The 14,414-nt window shown below is 38.1% G+C and overlaps 2 protein-coding genes across 2 annotated transcripts in view; one reads left to right on the top strand and one right to left on the bottom strand.

The window, feature by feature from the left end:
• LOC107590742 (serine/threonine-protein kinase/endoribonuclease IRE1-like) overlaps positions 1-2,420 on the top strand; it is a 9,874-nt gene extending 7,454 nt beyond the window's left edge. Inside the window, exons 16-19 of the mRNA XM_016279650.1 lie at positions 904-1,031; positions 1,108-1,231; positions 1,401-1,468; positions 1,789-2,420. Of these exons, the coding sequence (XP_016135136.1) occupies positions 904-1,031; positions 1,108-1,231; positions 1,401-1,468; positions 1,789-1,962 (494 nt within the window). The 3' untranslated portion in view covers positions 1,963-2,420. The remainder of the gene's footprint in view (positions 1-903; positions 1,032-1,107; positions 1,232-1,400; positions 1,469-1,788) is intronic.
• A 3,665-nt stretch (positions 2,421-6,085) lies between these two features.
• LOC107590713 (serine/threonine-protein kinase PLK1-like) lies at positions 6,086-14,063 on the bottom strand. The gene is made up of 11 exons (XM_016279621.1): positions 13,350-14,063; positions 12,526-12,694; positions 12,293-12,437; positions 12,052-12,145; positions 11,386-11,608; positions 11,136-11,202; positions 10,826-10,926; positions 10,534-10,611; positions 6,995-7,149; positions 6,727-6,909; positions 6,086-6,603 (listed from the first exon to the last, which is right to left on the bottom strand). The coding sequence occupies exons 1-11, from the start codon at positions 13,710-13,712 to the stop codon at positions 6,397-6,399; spliced, it is 1,785 nt and encodes a 594-aa protein (XP_016135107.1). The 5' UTR covers positions 13,713-14,063; the 3' UTR covers positions 6,086-6,396.
• Positions 14,064-14,414: the final 351 nt, after the last annotated feature.

Raw genomic sequence — 14,414 nt, 5'->3', positions numbered from 1 at the left:
GGATGTGTGTTTTATTATGTGACGTCCAAAGGACAGCATCCGTTTGGTGACACTCTGCGGCGTCAAGCTAATATCCTCTCTGGAATCTATAACCTTGACCACTTTATGGAGGATATACATGGTTTGTGCATGCATGAATTTTAAGTATATGGATGTGTACTTTCTGTTTAAGAAGTGTCCGGTTTTGTTTAGACACTGTTATCACTGACTTAAAGGCACAATATGTAATTTTCGCCACTAGAGGGCACGTATTCAAAATAAATAAAGAAACAAAGGTGTAGTCTGATGACACCGTGACTGAGTGTGGAATCATGGGAGTTGTCGTCTTCATCCCCCACAGCCGATGCAATCCGACGGGACTCGGGCAGAAATCATATTCATGGATGAGCTAATGATTTATTAACATAGTAGAATGAAGCAGGGTGAGGCTGAAAGCCGTCGAAGCGAAACGAGGCCGCTGAACGAGCGCGACACACGGCTCGAAAGCAGCAGAGCTTTTATTATGCCACAGTCGACTGCTTCCGCTCCTTCTGGTCATGCGTATGTGGGGAAAAAATTTGGTTTTTGGATATTTTAATAAAGAAATCTTACATATTGTGCCTTTAAAGGGATAGTACACCCAAAAATGAAAATTCTGTCATTAATTACTCACCCTCATGTCGTTCCAAACCCGTAAAACCTTCGTTCAGCTTCAGAACACAAATGAAGATATATTTGATGAAATCTGAGAGCTTTCTGATCCTGCATGGACAGCAACACAGCTATCACATACAAGGCCCAGAAAGGTAGTAAGGGCATCGATAAAATAGTCCATGTGACATGTGGTAGTTCCGCTGCTGTCTATGCTGTCTAATCATATTTGAATAGCTTATTAATGTTTTATGGCTGTTTTGGTGTTTGCAGAGGATGTGATCGGCAGAGATCTGATTGAGCGGATGATCAGTGCTGAACCAGAGACGCGTCCTTCAGCAGTGTCCATCCTCAAACATCCCTTCTTCTGGAGCCCAGAGAAACAGCTGCAGTTCTTTCAGGTGTGTGTTTTTGTGTGTGTGTGTTCATTGTGTATAGTGAGAAAGTGCAATGCTGAATTTGTTCTTTTGGCTCTAGGATGTCAGTGACAGAATAGAGAAGGAGCCAGCAGACAGTGCTATAGTGGCCCGTCTGGAGAACTCCGGCAGATCTGTCGTAAAAACCAACTGGAGGATGCACATATCAGCACCACTGCAGGCTGGTAAGCACTGCTACTACTGTACGTTACCATTACAAATAATTGCAATAAAATCTTTCTTTGACAGAAATATTGAATACAATGTGGAATGTTTTAATGTATATGAAATGAAAACATTTTCAATTCATGTTTATATTTGCATGCCTAATATAAATCTTTTTCCATCTGGCAGATCTTAGAAAGTTTCGTACATATAAAGGAAACTCTGTGAGAGACCTACTTAGAGCACTGAGAAATAAAGTAAGTGTTTAGAATTTAATGTGTTTTTACATATGCATACAAAAGTCACTAATCACACAAAAAACTATTAATATTGTGCTGATAGGATAATATAAAATACACTATCATTCAAAAGGGGTCTGTAAGATTTTTAAAACGTTTTTGAAAGATTAAAAAATATATATATTAAAAACAGTAAAATTTTGTAATGATATTACAATGTAAAATAACTGTTTTCTGTTTTGATATATTTTAAAATGTAATATAAAATAAAATATAATATAACATAACATAATATATTATAATATACTGCCTAACCTGTCTTCTAATGTTTTTAACAGAAGCATCATTATCATGAGCTCCCACCAGAGGTTCAGACAGCTCTCGGTGAAGTCCCTGATGGCTTCGTGGCATATTTTACCTCCCGTTTCCCCCGGTTACTGCTTCACACGCATTCAGCGCTTAGCATCTGTGCCCCCGAGAGACTCTTTCACCCATACTACCACCATCCATAGAGACATGCTTGTTTGTTCCTGCACTGGACTGGAGAGGAAAAGTAAGATCCTTGAGGACTCAACTAAACACTGTTGATGTAGAATTCTGCACTTCAGAACTGTGAGCACATTTCGTTGTAGAGCACTACTGACAAATTTTACCTAAACAACCTACTGGACTTGCTGAGCGAAATTTACCCAGGTTTTTTATGCCTATGCTTTTACAGAAACGGGTTTTGTAGGTCAGATTAACCAAATGAGTTACTGAGTGTAATATGGGCTTTTTCAGAGCTGCCATTGTCGCTGCTGGCTTTATGATGTGAACCAAAGAGCAAAGAAATAAAAAGACCATATTTTCTGATGAGTTAACATCAGCCAATAGATTGACAAATGTTCTACCATTTCTGTCAGTTTTATTTTAATTCTGACTTTTAACACAGAAGATTACTGAATTGCCGTCCAACTACTTATATTCTTAATAGGTAGAATTTAAATGGTATTAAAGTAAAGTATTTTCATATTAAGGACATTCTTAAAGGATAGTTCACCGCAAAATTCTGTCATCAAACTGTATATTCACACGCATGTTGTTCCAAACTCATGACTTACTTTCATCCATGGAATACAAAAGGAGAAAGTATTGAAGACGGTGCATTTTTAAATTCGGTTACAATGATTGGGGCAGAAGCTTTTAAGTTTCTAAAAGGGGTGAAAAATTCTCTATAAATATCATAAATGTGGTCTATCTTGTGTGGGATGTTCCAGGTGTTCTGAAGCCATTCAGTAGCTTTATGTGAGATTATGACTGAGAAAAAAAACACTGAGAGTGGTCCCGGGGGCCCCCCCCTTCGGTAGAAATCTCGTTCCATGGGGGCCTCCCTGGACTGAGGGTCCCCACACAATTGCAAGCTTAGTTACAAGCTTAAAATAATGATAAAAGCCAGCATTACATCCATTGATATTTGCAGAAATATGAAGATCTTTGATAATTAGTGGACTAAAAACGAAAAATGCTAATTTATTATATTAGTCAATTTGTACACCAAGTGTACATGTATATGTATTTGTGTGACTGGGATTGGGATTTTTTTCTTTTGATTTTGCTTTGTGTGGTTTGAATCGCAGCTTTGTGCTACATTTATGGATCTTTTACAGTCCATCACACATTGCAGCTTCATCCCCATCGCTCAGTGTTACAGCTTCAAAACACTAATATTGTGTTTCCTTGAAGTATTTTACAGCCTGCTGTACACTAGTTTTGTACTGCTAGTTAAAAAAAAAACTTTTTATAAATTAAGCATTGAGGATTTTTGCTACTGGAAATTCACTCAATTCACTGAATGTGGAAATACTTGTTCCTTAGTTTTTCTACCCAATGGTAATTAAATGTATACTGATTGTTTTGCCAAAAATATCTTTGCAACTATTTGTTACTGTGGCACAGATCCAAAAACTGTTATACTTGATTCAGATTAATGTTGTTGCAGACGTGTTTGTTGTGAATTTCCATTAAACTAAATACTTATCATTTCAGGTGGTATTGACATTATGTGTTTATTACAAGGTACTTCAAAAAATATTATGCTATTACCATTGTGTATGTGCAAAAACATGGTAGTACCATGGTACTTTTATGTGCCATTTTATAACAGTGTCTACAAAACCCTTCAGACAGTGATATAATCTTGCTTTTTGTTTTGAGCACCAAAAAAAAAAAACGAAATAAACTGTACTTTAAAATTTTTATTGAATTTTTTTATTTATTCTATTATTTATAATATTTATTTTTATTCTTATTTGCACATGCTGTCTTAACATAAGCTTAAGATACATATGCTTGTGACATCAAGTCATTCCTATAATTCAGAAAACATGCAATATGTTTGGGATTGTTAAGACTTTTAATGATTTTGTCTCTTCTGCTCACCAAGGCTGCTTTTATTAGTTAAAAAATACAATAAAAGAGTAATATTGTGAAATATTACAATTTAAAATAACTTTTCTATTTTAATATATTTTAAAATGTAATTCACTTCTGTGAACGGCAAATCTGTCATTATTCTAGTCTTCAGGATCACATGATCCTTCAGAAATCATTCTAATAGAAACATTAAAAATATTGGAAACAGTCATGCTACTTAGTAAATTTGTGGTAACGTGGATGTGCTTTTTTCCCAAGATTCTTTTAATAAAAAATTCCAAAGCATCGCTCAGTGTTACAGCTTCAAAACACTAATATTGTGTTTCCTTGAAGTATTTTACAGCCTGCTGTACACTCGTTTTGTACTGCTAGTTAAAAAAAAAAAAAAAAACTTTTTATAAATTAAGCATTGAGGATTTTTGCCACTGGAAATTCACTCAATTCACTGAATGTGGAAATACTTGTTCCTTAGTTTTTCTACCCAATGGTAATTAAATGTATACTGATTGTTTTGCCAAAAATATCTTTGCAACTATTTGTTACTGTGGCACAGATCCAAAAACTGTTATAGTTGATTCAGATTAATGTTGTTGCAGACGTGTTTGTTGTGAATTTCCATTAAACTAAATACTTATCATTTCAGGTGGTATTGACATTATGTGTTTATTACAAGGTACTTCAAAAAATATCATGCTATTACCATTATGTATGTGCAAAAACATGGTAGTACCATGGTACTTTTATGTGTCATTTTATAACAGCGTCTACAAAACCCTTCAGACAGTGATATAATCTTGCTTTTTGTTTTGAGCACCAAAAAAAAAAAAACCTAAATAAACTGTATTTAAAATTTTTATTGAATTTTTTTATTTATTCTTTTTTTTTTTTTTTTGCACATGCTGTCTTAACATAAGCTTAAGATACATATGCTTGTGACATCAAGTCATTCCTATAATTCAGAAAACATGCAATATGTTTGGGATTGTTAAGACTTTTAATGATTTTGTCTCTTCTGCTCACCCAGGCTGCTTTTATTAGTTAAAAAAATACAATAAAAACAGTAATATTGTGAAATATTACAATTTAAAATAACTTTTCTATTTTAATATATTTTAAAATGTAATTCACTTCTGTAAACGGCAAATCTGTCATTATTCTAGTCTTCGGGATCACATGATCCTTCAGAAATCATTCTAATAGAAACATTAAAAATATTGGAAACAGTCATGCTGCTTAGTAAATTTGTGGTAACGTGGATGTGCTTTTTTCCCAAGATTCTTTGAATAAAAAATTCCAAAGCACAGCATTTATTTTAAATAGAAATCTTTTGTAATATTATAAATGTATTGGCGGCCACTCAGAAGTGACGAACGCGGAAGCACAGGGGAAAGATCAAAACAAAACAATGGTTACGAATTAGAAGTACAAAACAAGGATTTGTAAAGAAGAATGTCGGAGGATTTCGATATAAGCCAAGAGGAGACTGGTTTTCCTTTGCTAAAGTAAGGAAACTTTGCTTTCTTTGCTCCCGTTAACAAATGTTGGTTTTCAGGAGACTCACCGGTGCATGCGGAACGCTGAACTCATACGTCATCCGCCCGGAGTAGCTTCTGTGTACAACTGTTGGCGCAAGCTACATTAAAGTGATTACATTTTGAATATGGATATTTTTCTTACAAAACGCATCGATTCGCTACAGGAGGCCTTTTTTCATCCCCCAGAGCCGTGTGAGGCACTTTTTTAAAAATGGATGGGCGCTTTTTATTTAACTTCTTTTGGACTGATGCATGCCACACCCAGAGTGGCATTACACAGCTTGAAAGATCAAAGACCATTTTTAATAGAACTCCAACTGGATTCGTCTGAAAGAAGAAAGTCATATACACCAAGAATGACTTGAGGGTGACTAATTTATGGGCTAATTATCATTTTTGGGTGAACTAACCCTTTAATGCAACCTGACTAAAATGTTTTAATTATAATAATAAATAATCCCAAACTTATATATATATTACCTTGGGAAACTCAACATGAAACACCATTTCAAAAATACTAAAATGAGTAAAGTGAAATATTGAAATGATTAAATGATCATAAAGTTTCATGTTGACTCAAACACATTTTCAAGACACATTTTAATTTAACTCAATTATAAACTTCTATTTATCATTAACAGTATCTAACAATCACAGTTTCTCTAAAAAGATCTTTATTTTGGAATACCAAGTTATTTCAAATATTCTCTTACACATTAAAAGATTAACCTCAAAAGCTTTTATACAAAAGAACAGTCAAAAGGTAAACAGACAAGTTCTAAAACATTAAAACATGTACAAGAGCATTCACATGATACAGAGCCGGCATGGTCACAAACTCCAACCCCAAAAAACAAGTGATAGAGTAAATAACAGATCCAGAAAAGGAAGTCATAGCGTAGAACTGTACAAGTTTTACTGCTGGAATATTTAAGGGCCCTCAGACTCGAGCAGAGTTGGTGGTGAACACAAAGCTATACAATTTGTGATGTCAGTGGGTTAGCGGGTGGAAGTAGCAGTAGCGGCAGTGCTTTTGCAGGCCATGAGCTTTTCCACCATGTTGCGAGCGTAGCGCAAACGGCTGGCCAACTCTTTGCAGCATCCGAACTCCTCGATTAGGGTCATCTTATAGGTGTAGAACTCTCGCTTCTCATTGATGTACGTCACTGCTCCCATCAGGGTACACAAAATAAGCTTAGTGTGGTCCTGGAGGGCACAAAGTGAAAATGGTGAGTTCACGGTTTCAGTTTGGATACTTCTGGATTTTGTTTGACATCACAAGTACCCAGATGCAGTACTTCATCCATTTTAGACATGCCAGTTTCTCACCTGGAAGAAGTTGATCTGCACAGTTCCGTTGCTCAGGTGTAGCACGATTGCACTCTTTGTGCGGAACCAGTGGCGGAGGTAAGGCAACCGGGTCAGTTCATCCCCATCACGGGGTGTTATGTTTGCCCCAGCCTTCAGCAAGTGCTCGCTCATGTAATTCCTGAAGTACTTGAGGAGTGTAATCTAAACCAAAAAAAGACTTCAGCAATCCTGGATAACAAAAGCATTATGAAACTCGTTCATTGCGCTATTTCCAGCATACACAGACCTTTTTGGAGAGCGAAGAAGGGTAGGAACGAACACTGAGGTAGGATTCTACCGAGTTGCGGTCAATATATTGCAGACTGTCACCATCAGCGTACATCACCAAACGCGTGGAATCATTGAACAGAACGCCTACGCTGTTATCACACAGTTGGTAACCTATGAAAAAGGCAAAAATACATTAGCATATGGGCAATATTTTTAGACAGCATGCAAGTAGCCGTTTCTGAATGAAACTTGAGCACAACAAAAAATTTGAATTCTCAAAACATTTGTGAATAAAGCACCTTTTCCATCCTGTGTGTTCAAGAAAACAATCTTCACTTTCTAGAAATTTGCTACAAAATATCAGTTATATATAAAGTGTATACAAGTTAATATATATATATATACACACACACACACATATACATACACACACATATATATGCATTTAGCAGACGCTTTTATCCAAAGCGACTTGTAGTGCATTCAGGCTATACATTTTTTTTTACCAGTGTATGTGTTCCCTGGGAATTGAGCCCACAACCATTTGCGCTGCTAACACAATGCTCTACCACTGAGTCACACACACACACACACACACGAAAGTATTCAGACCCCCTTAAATTTTTCACTCTTTGTTATATTGCAGCCATTTGCTAAAATCATTTAAGTTATTTTTTTTCCTCATTAATGTACACACAGCACCCCATATTGACAGAAAAACACAGAATTGTTGACATTTTTGCAGATTTATTAAAAAAGAAAAACTGAAATATCACACGGTCCTAAGTATTCAGACCCTTTGCTGTGACACTCAAATATTTAACTCAGGTGCTGTCCATTTCTTCTGAGCATCCTTGAGATGGTTCTACACCTTCATTTGAGTCAAGCTGTGTTTGATTATACTGATTGGACTTGATTAGAAAAGCCACACACCTGTCTATATAAGACATTACCGCTCACAGTGCATGTCAGAGCAAATGAGAATCATGAATTGTGGCAAGGCACAGATCTGGCCAAGGTTACAAAAAAAATTCTGCTGCACTTAAGGTTCCTAAGAGCACAGTGACCTCCATAATCCTTAAATGGAAGACATTTAGGACGACCAGAACCCTTCCTAGAGCTGGCCATCCGGCCAAACTGAGCTATCGGGGGAGAAGAGCCTTGGTGAGAGAGGTAAAGAAGAACCCAAAGATCACTGTGGCTGAGCTCCAGAGATGCAGTCGGGAGATGGGAGAAAGTTGTAGAAAGTCAACCATCACTGCAGCCCTCCACCAGTCGGGGCTTTATGGCAGAGTGGCCCGACGGAAGCCTCTCCTCAGTGCAAGACACATGAAAGCCCGCATGGAGGACTCCAAGATGGTGAGAAATAAGATTATCTGGTCGTATGAGTCCAAGATAGAACTTTTTGGCCTTAATTCTAAGCGGTATGTGTGGAGAAAACCAGGCACTGCTCATCACCTGTCCAATACAGTCCCAACAGTGAAGCATGGTGGTGGCAGCATCATGCTGTGGGGGTGTTTTTCAGCTGCAGGGACAGGATGACTGGTTGCAATCGAGGGAAAGATGAATGCGGCCAAGTACAGGGATATCCTGGACGAAAACCTTCTCCAGAGTGCTCAGGACCTCAGACTGGGCCGAAGGTTTACCTTCCAACAAGACAATGACCTTAAGCACACAGCTAAAATAATGAAGGAGTGGCTTCACAACAAGTCTGTGACTGTTCTTGAATGGCCCATCCAGAGCTCTGACTTAAACCCAATTGAGCATCTCTGGAGAGACCTAAAAATTGCTGTCCACCAACGTTTACCATCCAACCTGCCAGAACTGGAGAGGCTCTGCAAGGAGGAATGGCAGAGGATCCCCAAATCCAGGTGTGAAAAACTTGTTGCATCTTTCCCAAAAAGACTCATGGCTGTATTAGATCAAAAGGGTGCTTCTACTAAATACTGAGCAAAGGGTCTGAATACTTAGGACCATGTGATATTTCAGTTTTTCTTTAATAAATCTGCAAAAATATCAACAATTCTGTGTTTTTCTGTCAATATGGGGTGCTGTGTGTACATTGAGGGGAAAAAAAATTAAATGATTTTAGCAAATGGCTGCAATATAACAAAGAGTGAAAAATTTAAGGGGGTCTGAATACTTTCCGTACCCACTGTATATAGCTGCCGCAACCGTGGAAGACAGTGACTTTTTTTCCCTACATAATACATTACTTGAACCTCAGAGCAGAGTCCTGCACGTGGGACGGATGAACAGCTAATATTTGATGTAACTGGTGGAATATTATTTATGTTGTCATTTGCAGTGTTCAATTCAACAGGGCCTCAATTCGATATCTGCTGATAGGCAGCTGCTTTCAAATGGTACTTGCTTGCGTTCACACTCTGTAGTCTGAAGACCCCCCCAAAAAAAGGTTTCTATTTACAACATCGAGCGTCGTAGCCAATCGCACTGCAACTGACATGAATGGCAGCTTGATTATAAAGGGAGTGCTCCTTGCTTGCTTTCTGTATATAAATCTATTTACAATTTGAATAAGTTTTGTTCATGCTATTAGGAGTACCAACGGCCACATATACACTGCAGGGTTTCAAAAGAGACAAATGCAGAGTCATTCCCCATATGGGCAGATTGTTCATATGTAGGCAAAAATTTCACATTTAATTTACACAAAAGGACACACGTTCTCATCTTTTTTTATGTTAATTAAATACCATGTTGCAATGCATATCTATTTTTCATCAATCCATCAATTTTGGTTTGATTGCTCATTACATGAGAAAATGTTTGCCTACCTGATGTACTAGATTTAGTGCGGGTGCAGTTCAGGTTGTGGTCTTTATGTCAAACGGGTCAGGGTATGGAATTAAATTAATGCTCCTGTCGGATAACGGGTCAGGTGTTCTGTCAAGTACTGCATGTGCAGGGCGGGTGCGAGTTTACTAAACAGGACCTGTGCAGGACTCTCAGAGTGTGCTGAAAAATGTTGACTGAAACATAGCTAATGAAAGAAGAATACTTTGCGCATTCCTTAAGGACTGATGGATCCACCAAACTAAACTGCAGCGAACTCTACTAAATTGTAGTGATGCACCAAAATAATTTTTGTTTTTAAACCAGAATTAAAAAAAAAAAAAAGTTTATTTAGCCAAAACCCTAAAATAAAAGTTTCAGTAATTAGGGTAATTGAACTTATGCTGTTAAGAGTGTTGTGTTCTCAGGTAATAAATTAAATCGGTCACAGTAAAGTTCTAAAGCAATGAGCCACTTCTCCATTTCAACCAAACAAATTTGAAAGGTTTCTACTCTACATGAACTCAAAGTGAGTTCACCCTGCTTACATGTTTGCCTGTTGTAGTTGGTTTGCACACAAAAAATTTAAATACTAAGAGTCAAAATGCATCATTGGAGAAATGCTAATGACACAGTTTAGAGGGAATAAAGAGTTTCAACAGTTTTTAGGGAATATTCTAGTTACTGAAATTTTAGTGCAACAACAAATTCCAATTTGGATACTGGCTTGAGTATATCAGTGTCAGCATGGTGTCTTACCAAGGCCATATTTGTCAGAGTAGTCGACCCATTTACTAATCCAGAAGATAGGAATACAAGCAGGGTCCTCGGCTTCCCCTATAAAGGGAAAGATCAGTCATTGCAATATGCTTGCCAATAGTTTGAACATGTACACCAATCAGCACATGACCATATTTTTGTGGCTTTATGTGCAAATGCACAAAGTATAGTTATATAGATTTTTTATTATCACAGTAGCTCCTATTCCTATTTCCATTAAAATACAGCAACATCCCTCCTGTTGCAAGATGCAAAGAATCCACGTGGTTACCTTGTCTAATGAAGTCTCTCTCAGATGGCCTGGCGGTGTTGAGACTCGCCAGCTGCTGCAGCATGTCACTTAGATGAGAGTCAGGTTGTTCAACTCCATCCCTGTGCAAAACATTACATTTAGTGACATAAATTCATTAAATACAAACATATTTCTCTAAAGCCCAAACCCTACATTTATAATGGATGCAAGCCAGAGTTCAAAATTATATTTTAAAAAATCATGGTTTTAATCCTATTGGCCAAAATGGGAGTTCAAACCAGATTTAAAGAGTCAATAGTTTGCCAGTATCTACACAGATAAAACTAACCTCTGCTGAGGATCTTCCCTTTGTTGCTGCTCCATTTTTCCCATTTTCTCAATTGGACTGTCTGTTCCTGTACACACAGAAGATTGCATGTAACATGAAAGTGTTTCAAATTTCATTTTATTTCTGAGTGACAATATTCAATGAAGTAGGGGGAACACTGAAATCCAACACAGCCATTTAAATAAAGTAAACAATTGTGCCAAGATACTACAATAAAGCATTTAAAAAATTGATTTATCTACACGCATACCTTTATTAAGTGACGAGAGGGGTTTGCGAAGGAGGGCGGGATCCAGATTGGAGGGGGCGATGGAGAACCTGGGAGGTACAGTGAGACAGGATGTGGGCAGCCGCAGAGGCGCATAACCGGAGGTGAAAAACTCATCGGCCAGCAGCTCGGACACAGAAGGTCTGAGCGTAGGGTCAGCGTGCAGCATTCGACGAATCAGAGCAGCAGCAACTGGATTAATGTGCTAAACAAGACAAAAGAAGCATACTGTAATATGCGACCAATCTGTTTTTCACACCGAAGAGGAGATTCACTTTTCACTTTAGCTGCATTAAACATTCCACAATAGAAGCTAGGGGGAAGTCGTGGCCTAATGGTTGGAGAGTCGGACTTGTAACCCAAAGGTTGCGAGTTCGAGTCTCCGGTCCAGCAGGAATTGGGGGGAGAGAATGTACAGAGCTCTTTTCCACCTTCACGACTGAGGTGCCCTTGAGCCACCGCAGCATAAATGGCTGCCCACTGCTCCGGGTGCGTGTTCACGTTGTGTGTGCACTTAGGATGGGCTAAATGCAGAGCACTAATTTCTAGTATGGATATCCATCCTTGGCCACATGTCTCGTCACTATAACAGACATTTAGAAAATAGTATTTTCATTTCATGCCAACTCCTGATGCAAAGATACTTACTCTAGGAACGGTGTACTCATTCTTCTTGATTCTGATGTAGGTCTCCTTCAGACAGGATGTCTCAAATGGTGGCTTTCCAACCAGCAGTGTGTATCTGATCGACATATTACATGACCATCAGCAATCATACATGCGCAATTATAAAAATGAATCATTATGCAAGAACGATATTCCATCAGAGAGCTAGTGTTTTATGAAAATCAAATGCTTCCATAGTTATTTAATCCAACAACGGACTTACAGAATGCATCCCAGTGACCATACGTCTACTTCAAAGCTGTGGCCTTTCTTGCAGAGCACCTCTGGGGCGATATAGTTTGGAGTGCCGCACAGGGTCTTCTTTCGCTCTCCATCAAACTCGATCTTAGCGGCCAAACCAAAGTCACCTAAAGAGAGAGAAATGGGACAAACAGTCTTGATTAAAAGAGGTCAGGGATGAAATAAAAAGGCAAAGAACAATCAGTGTTTGCTTACCGATTTTCACATCCATGTCATCATTGAGGAACAGATTTCCAAGTTTAAGATCTCGGTGGATGACCCGGTTGTTGTGCAAGTACTGACAACCCAGAATAGTGTGACGCATGAAGTATCTGGCCTCAGGCTCTGTCACTGCCTTCCTCCGCTTGTGCAATTCAAGGAGAGACTGTAAGTAAAGAGAAAGAAATGAAGCACCAAATCTAGAGCAGGCGGGAACTTCAAACAACCTTTTTTTTTTTTACTCTGCTTACACCACAAAAAAAAAAAAATCTAAAATTATACATACACACACACAATGTTCTAACAAAAAACAACAACAAAAATTAAACAGGAAGCAAATGAATCAAATAAGAATTCACCAAAAAAAAAAAAAAAAAAAAGTTTCCCCATTTTTCTGAATTTCTTTATCTGGTAGTATTCGACGATTATTTAAGTTTACAGAATCTGAGCATAAGATGCATAAAGAGACATTAAAAACTGCAAGTGAGGAAAAAAATAAATTCTGACTGGAGTTCGTTTCAACAATATCTCCGAGAAACAGAAAATCAACTGACGTCACATCCTCCAGTTTAAAATCCACCGACTGACAGCGTAAGGCAGAAAGTAACGTTAGAACCGGTCTTAGGTTTATATCTATCTCGTACATTATTATAAGGAATAAACAATTGAGTCTAACGTTAGTAAGAACACAGTAAGTACCTGTTACTCTTAACATACTTTAATTAAATGAGTTAACTTGAAGCACTGTAGTACACGATCATCCAGTGACAGGAATAGCGACCGTTGACGGTCTGTTTTCAAACCGGTCTCCCTGATCTTACCCGTCTCCGACAGATTTCCAGCACCACGTACACGAAGTCATCATCCTCAAAAAAACCGTGAAATCCCACGACGTGTGGGTTATCGAGACTCTTGTGAATGGCGATTTCTGTGCTCATTTTCTCCTTCTGGTGGGGCTTCAGTAGCATCGACTTCGGCACCACTTTCCCTGCGAAAACCTCCTTTGTGTCCATATCTGTGATTTCGTAGCATTTCGCAAATCCTCCCTTTCCCAGAAAGCGACCTCGCATGTATCTCTTCATGGTTCTGGGATCCACTAGAACATCAGGGATCTCTTTCAGAGGAGCAGATTTGGGGTCGACGTGAGCCGATGGCTTCGCCGTCTTCGCGATTCCAGCGCTCATCGATGCACACTTTACAGGACGATTTATGTAGAAGAAAGAACCCTAAAGTAATGAAAAATAAATAACCGAGGCGAAGTTCCTTGCTTCTTTATCCCGAAACAGCACGCAATTCACCAGTTATCTACATCCGCTGCGAACCACCGAAAACTACATTCAAATAATAACTCCAACAACTTGAAAACCCACAGTATACAGTGTATCTTATCTAAAAGATGTATATTCACCACCCTGAGGCACGCATTGGTAGTATTTCGCGGATAGGAACGAAATTAAACGGGCATAAATATAGTGCGTCGGCCCGCTGCTCTGAAGGGAATGCAGTGAGTCGCTGCTACTTTTTGAATTGTGCTCGGTACGTTATCTCCGCCTCTGATTGGCTGCTGCGATTTAAATTCTGACCAAACACAGCGAAGCATCGTGGGACTCGACATGCACGTTCTGAAAAAACTTTATTTATGTTCTTTGGATATTTAACTTTGGGAAGCATTGGACTGCAAAATAACTTTCGTATTAAATTATATTTTATGATTTTAATATGAATCATACGTTTTATGAAGTCTCTTTTAAATAGGGCCCACTCTATTATTTAATTTGTAATAATTAAATTATTAGCTACGTAAATGTATCTACATTCAAATTTAAATACTTAATTGTGGAAATTATAACCTGATTATAAATTGCTGTATATTATTTCCTCGTGAC

The sequence above is a fragment of the Sinocyclocheilus grahami genome, unplaced genomic scaffold (assembly GCF_001515645.1).
Source record: "Sinocyclocheilus grahami isolate Dianchi unplaced genomic scaffold, SAMN03320097.WGS_v1.1 scaffold132.1, whole genome shotgun sequence".
Taxonomy (NCBI): domain Eukaryota; kingdom Metazoa; phylum Chordata; class Actinopteri; order Cypriniformes; family Cyprinidae; genus Sinocyclocheilus; species Sinocyclocheilus grahami.
Note: the sequence above shows the minus strand (reverse complement) of the source record. Positions and strands in the feature narration are given on the sequence as shown.

Coding starts and splice junctions, on each gene's coding strand:
- LOC107590713 (XM_016279621.1), bottom strand. CDS start 13,712: ATGAGCGCTGGAATCGCGAAGACGGCGAAGCCATCGGCTCACGTCGAC. Junction 11,609..12,051: donor ATGAGTACACCGTTCCTAGA/GTAAGTATCTTT, acceptor TGTCTTGTTTAG/CACATTAATCCAGTTGCTGC. Junction 6,604..6,726: donor TGCAGATCAACTTCTTCCAG/GTGAGAAACTGG, acceptor TGTGCCCTCCAG/GACCACACTAAGCTTATTTT.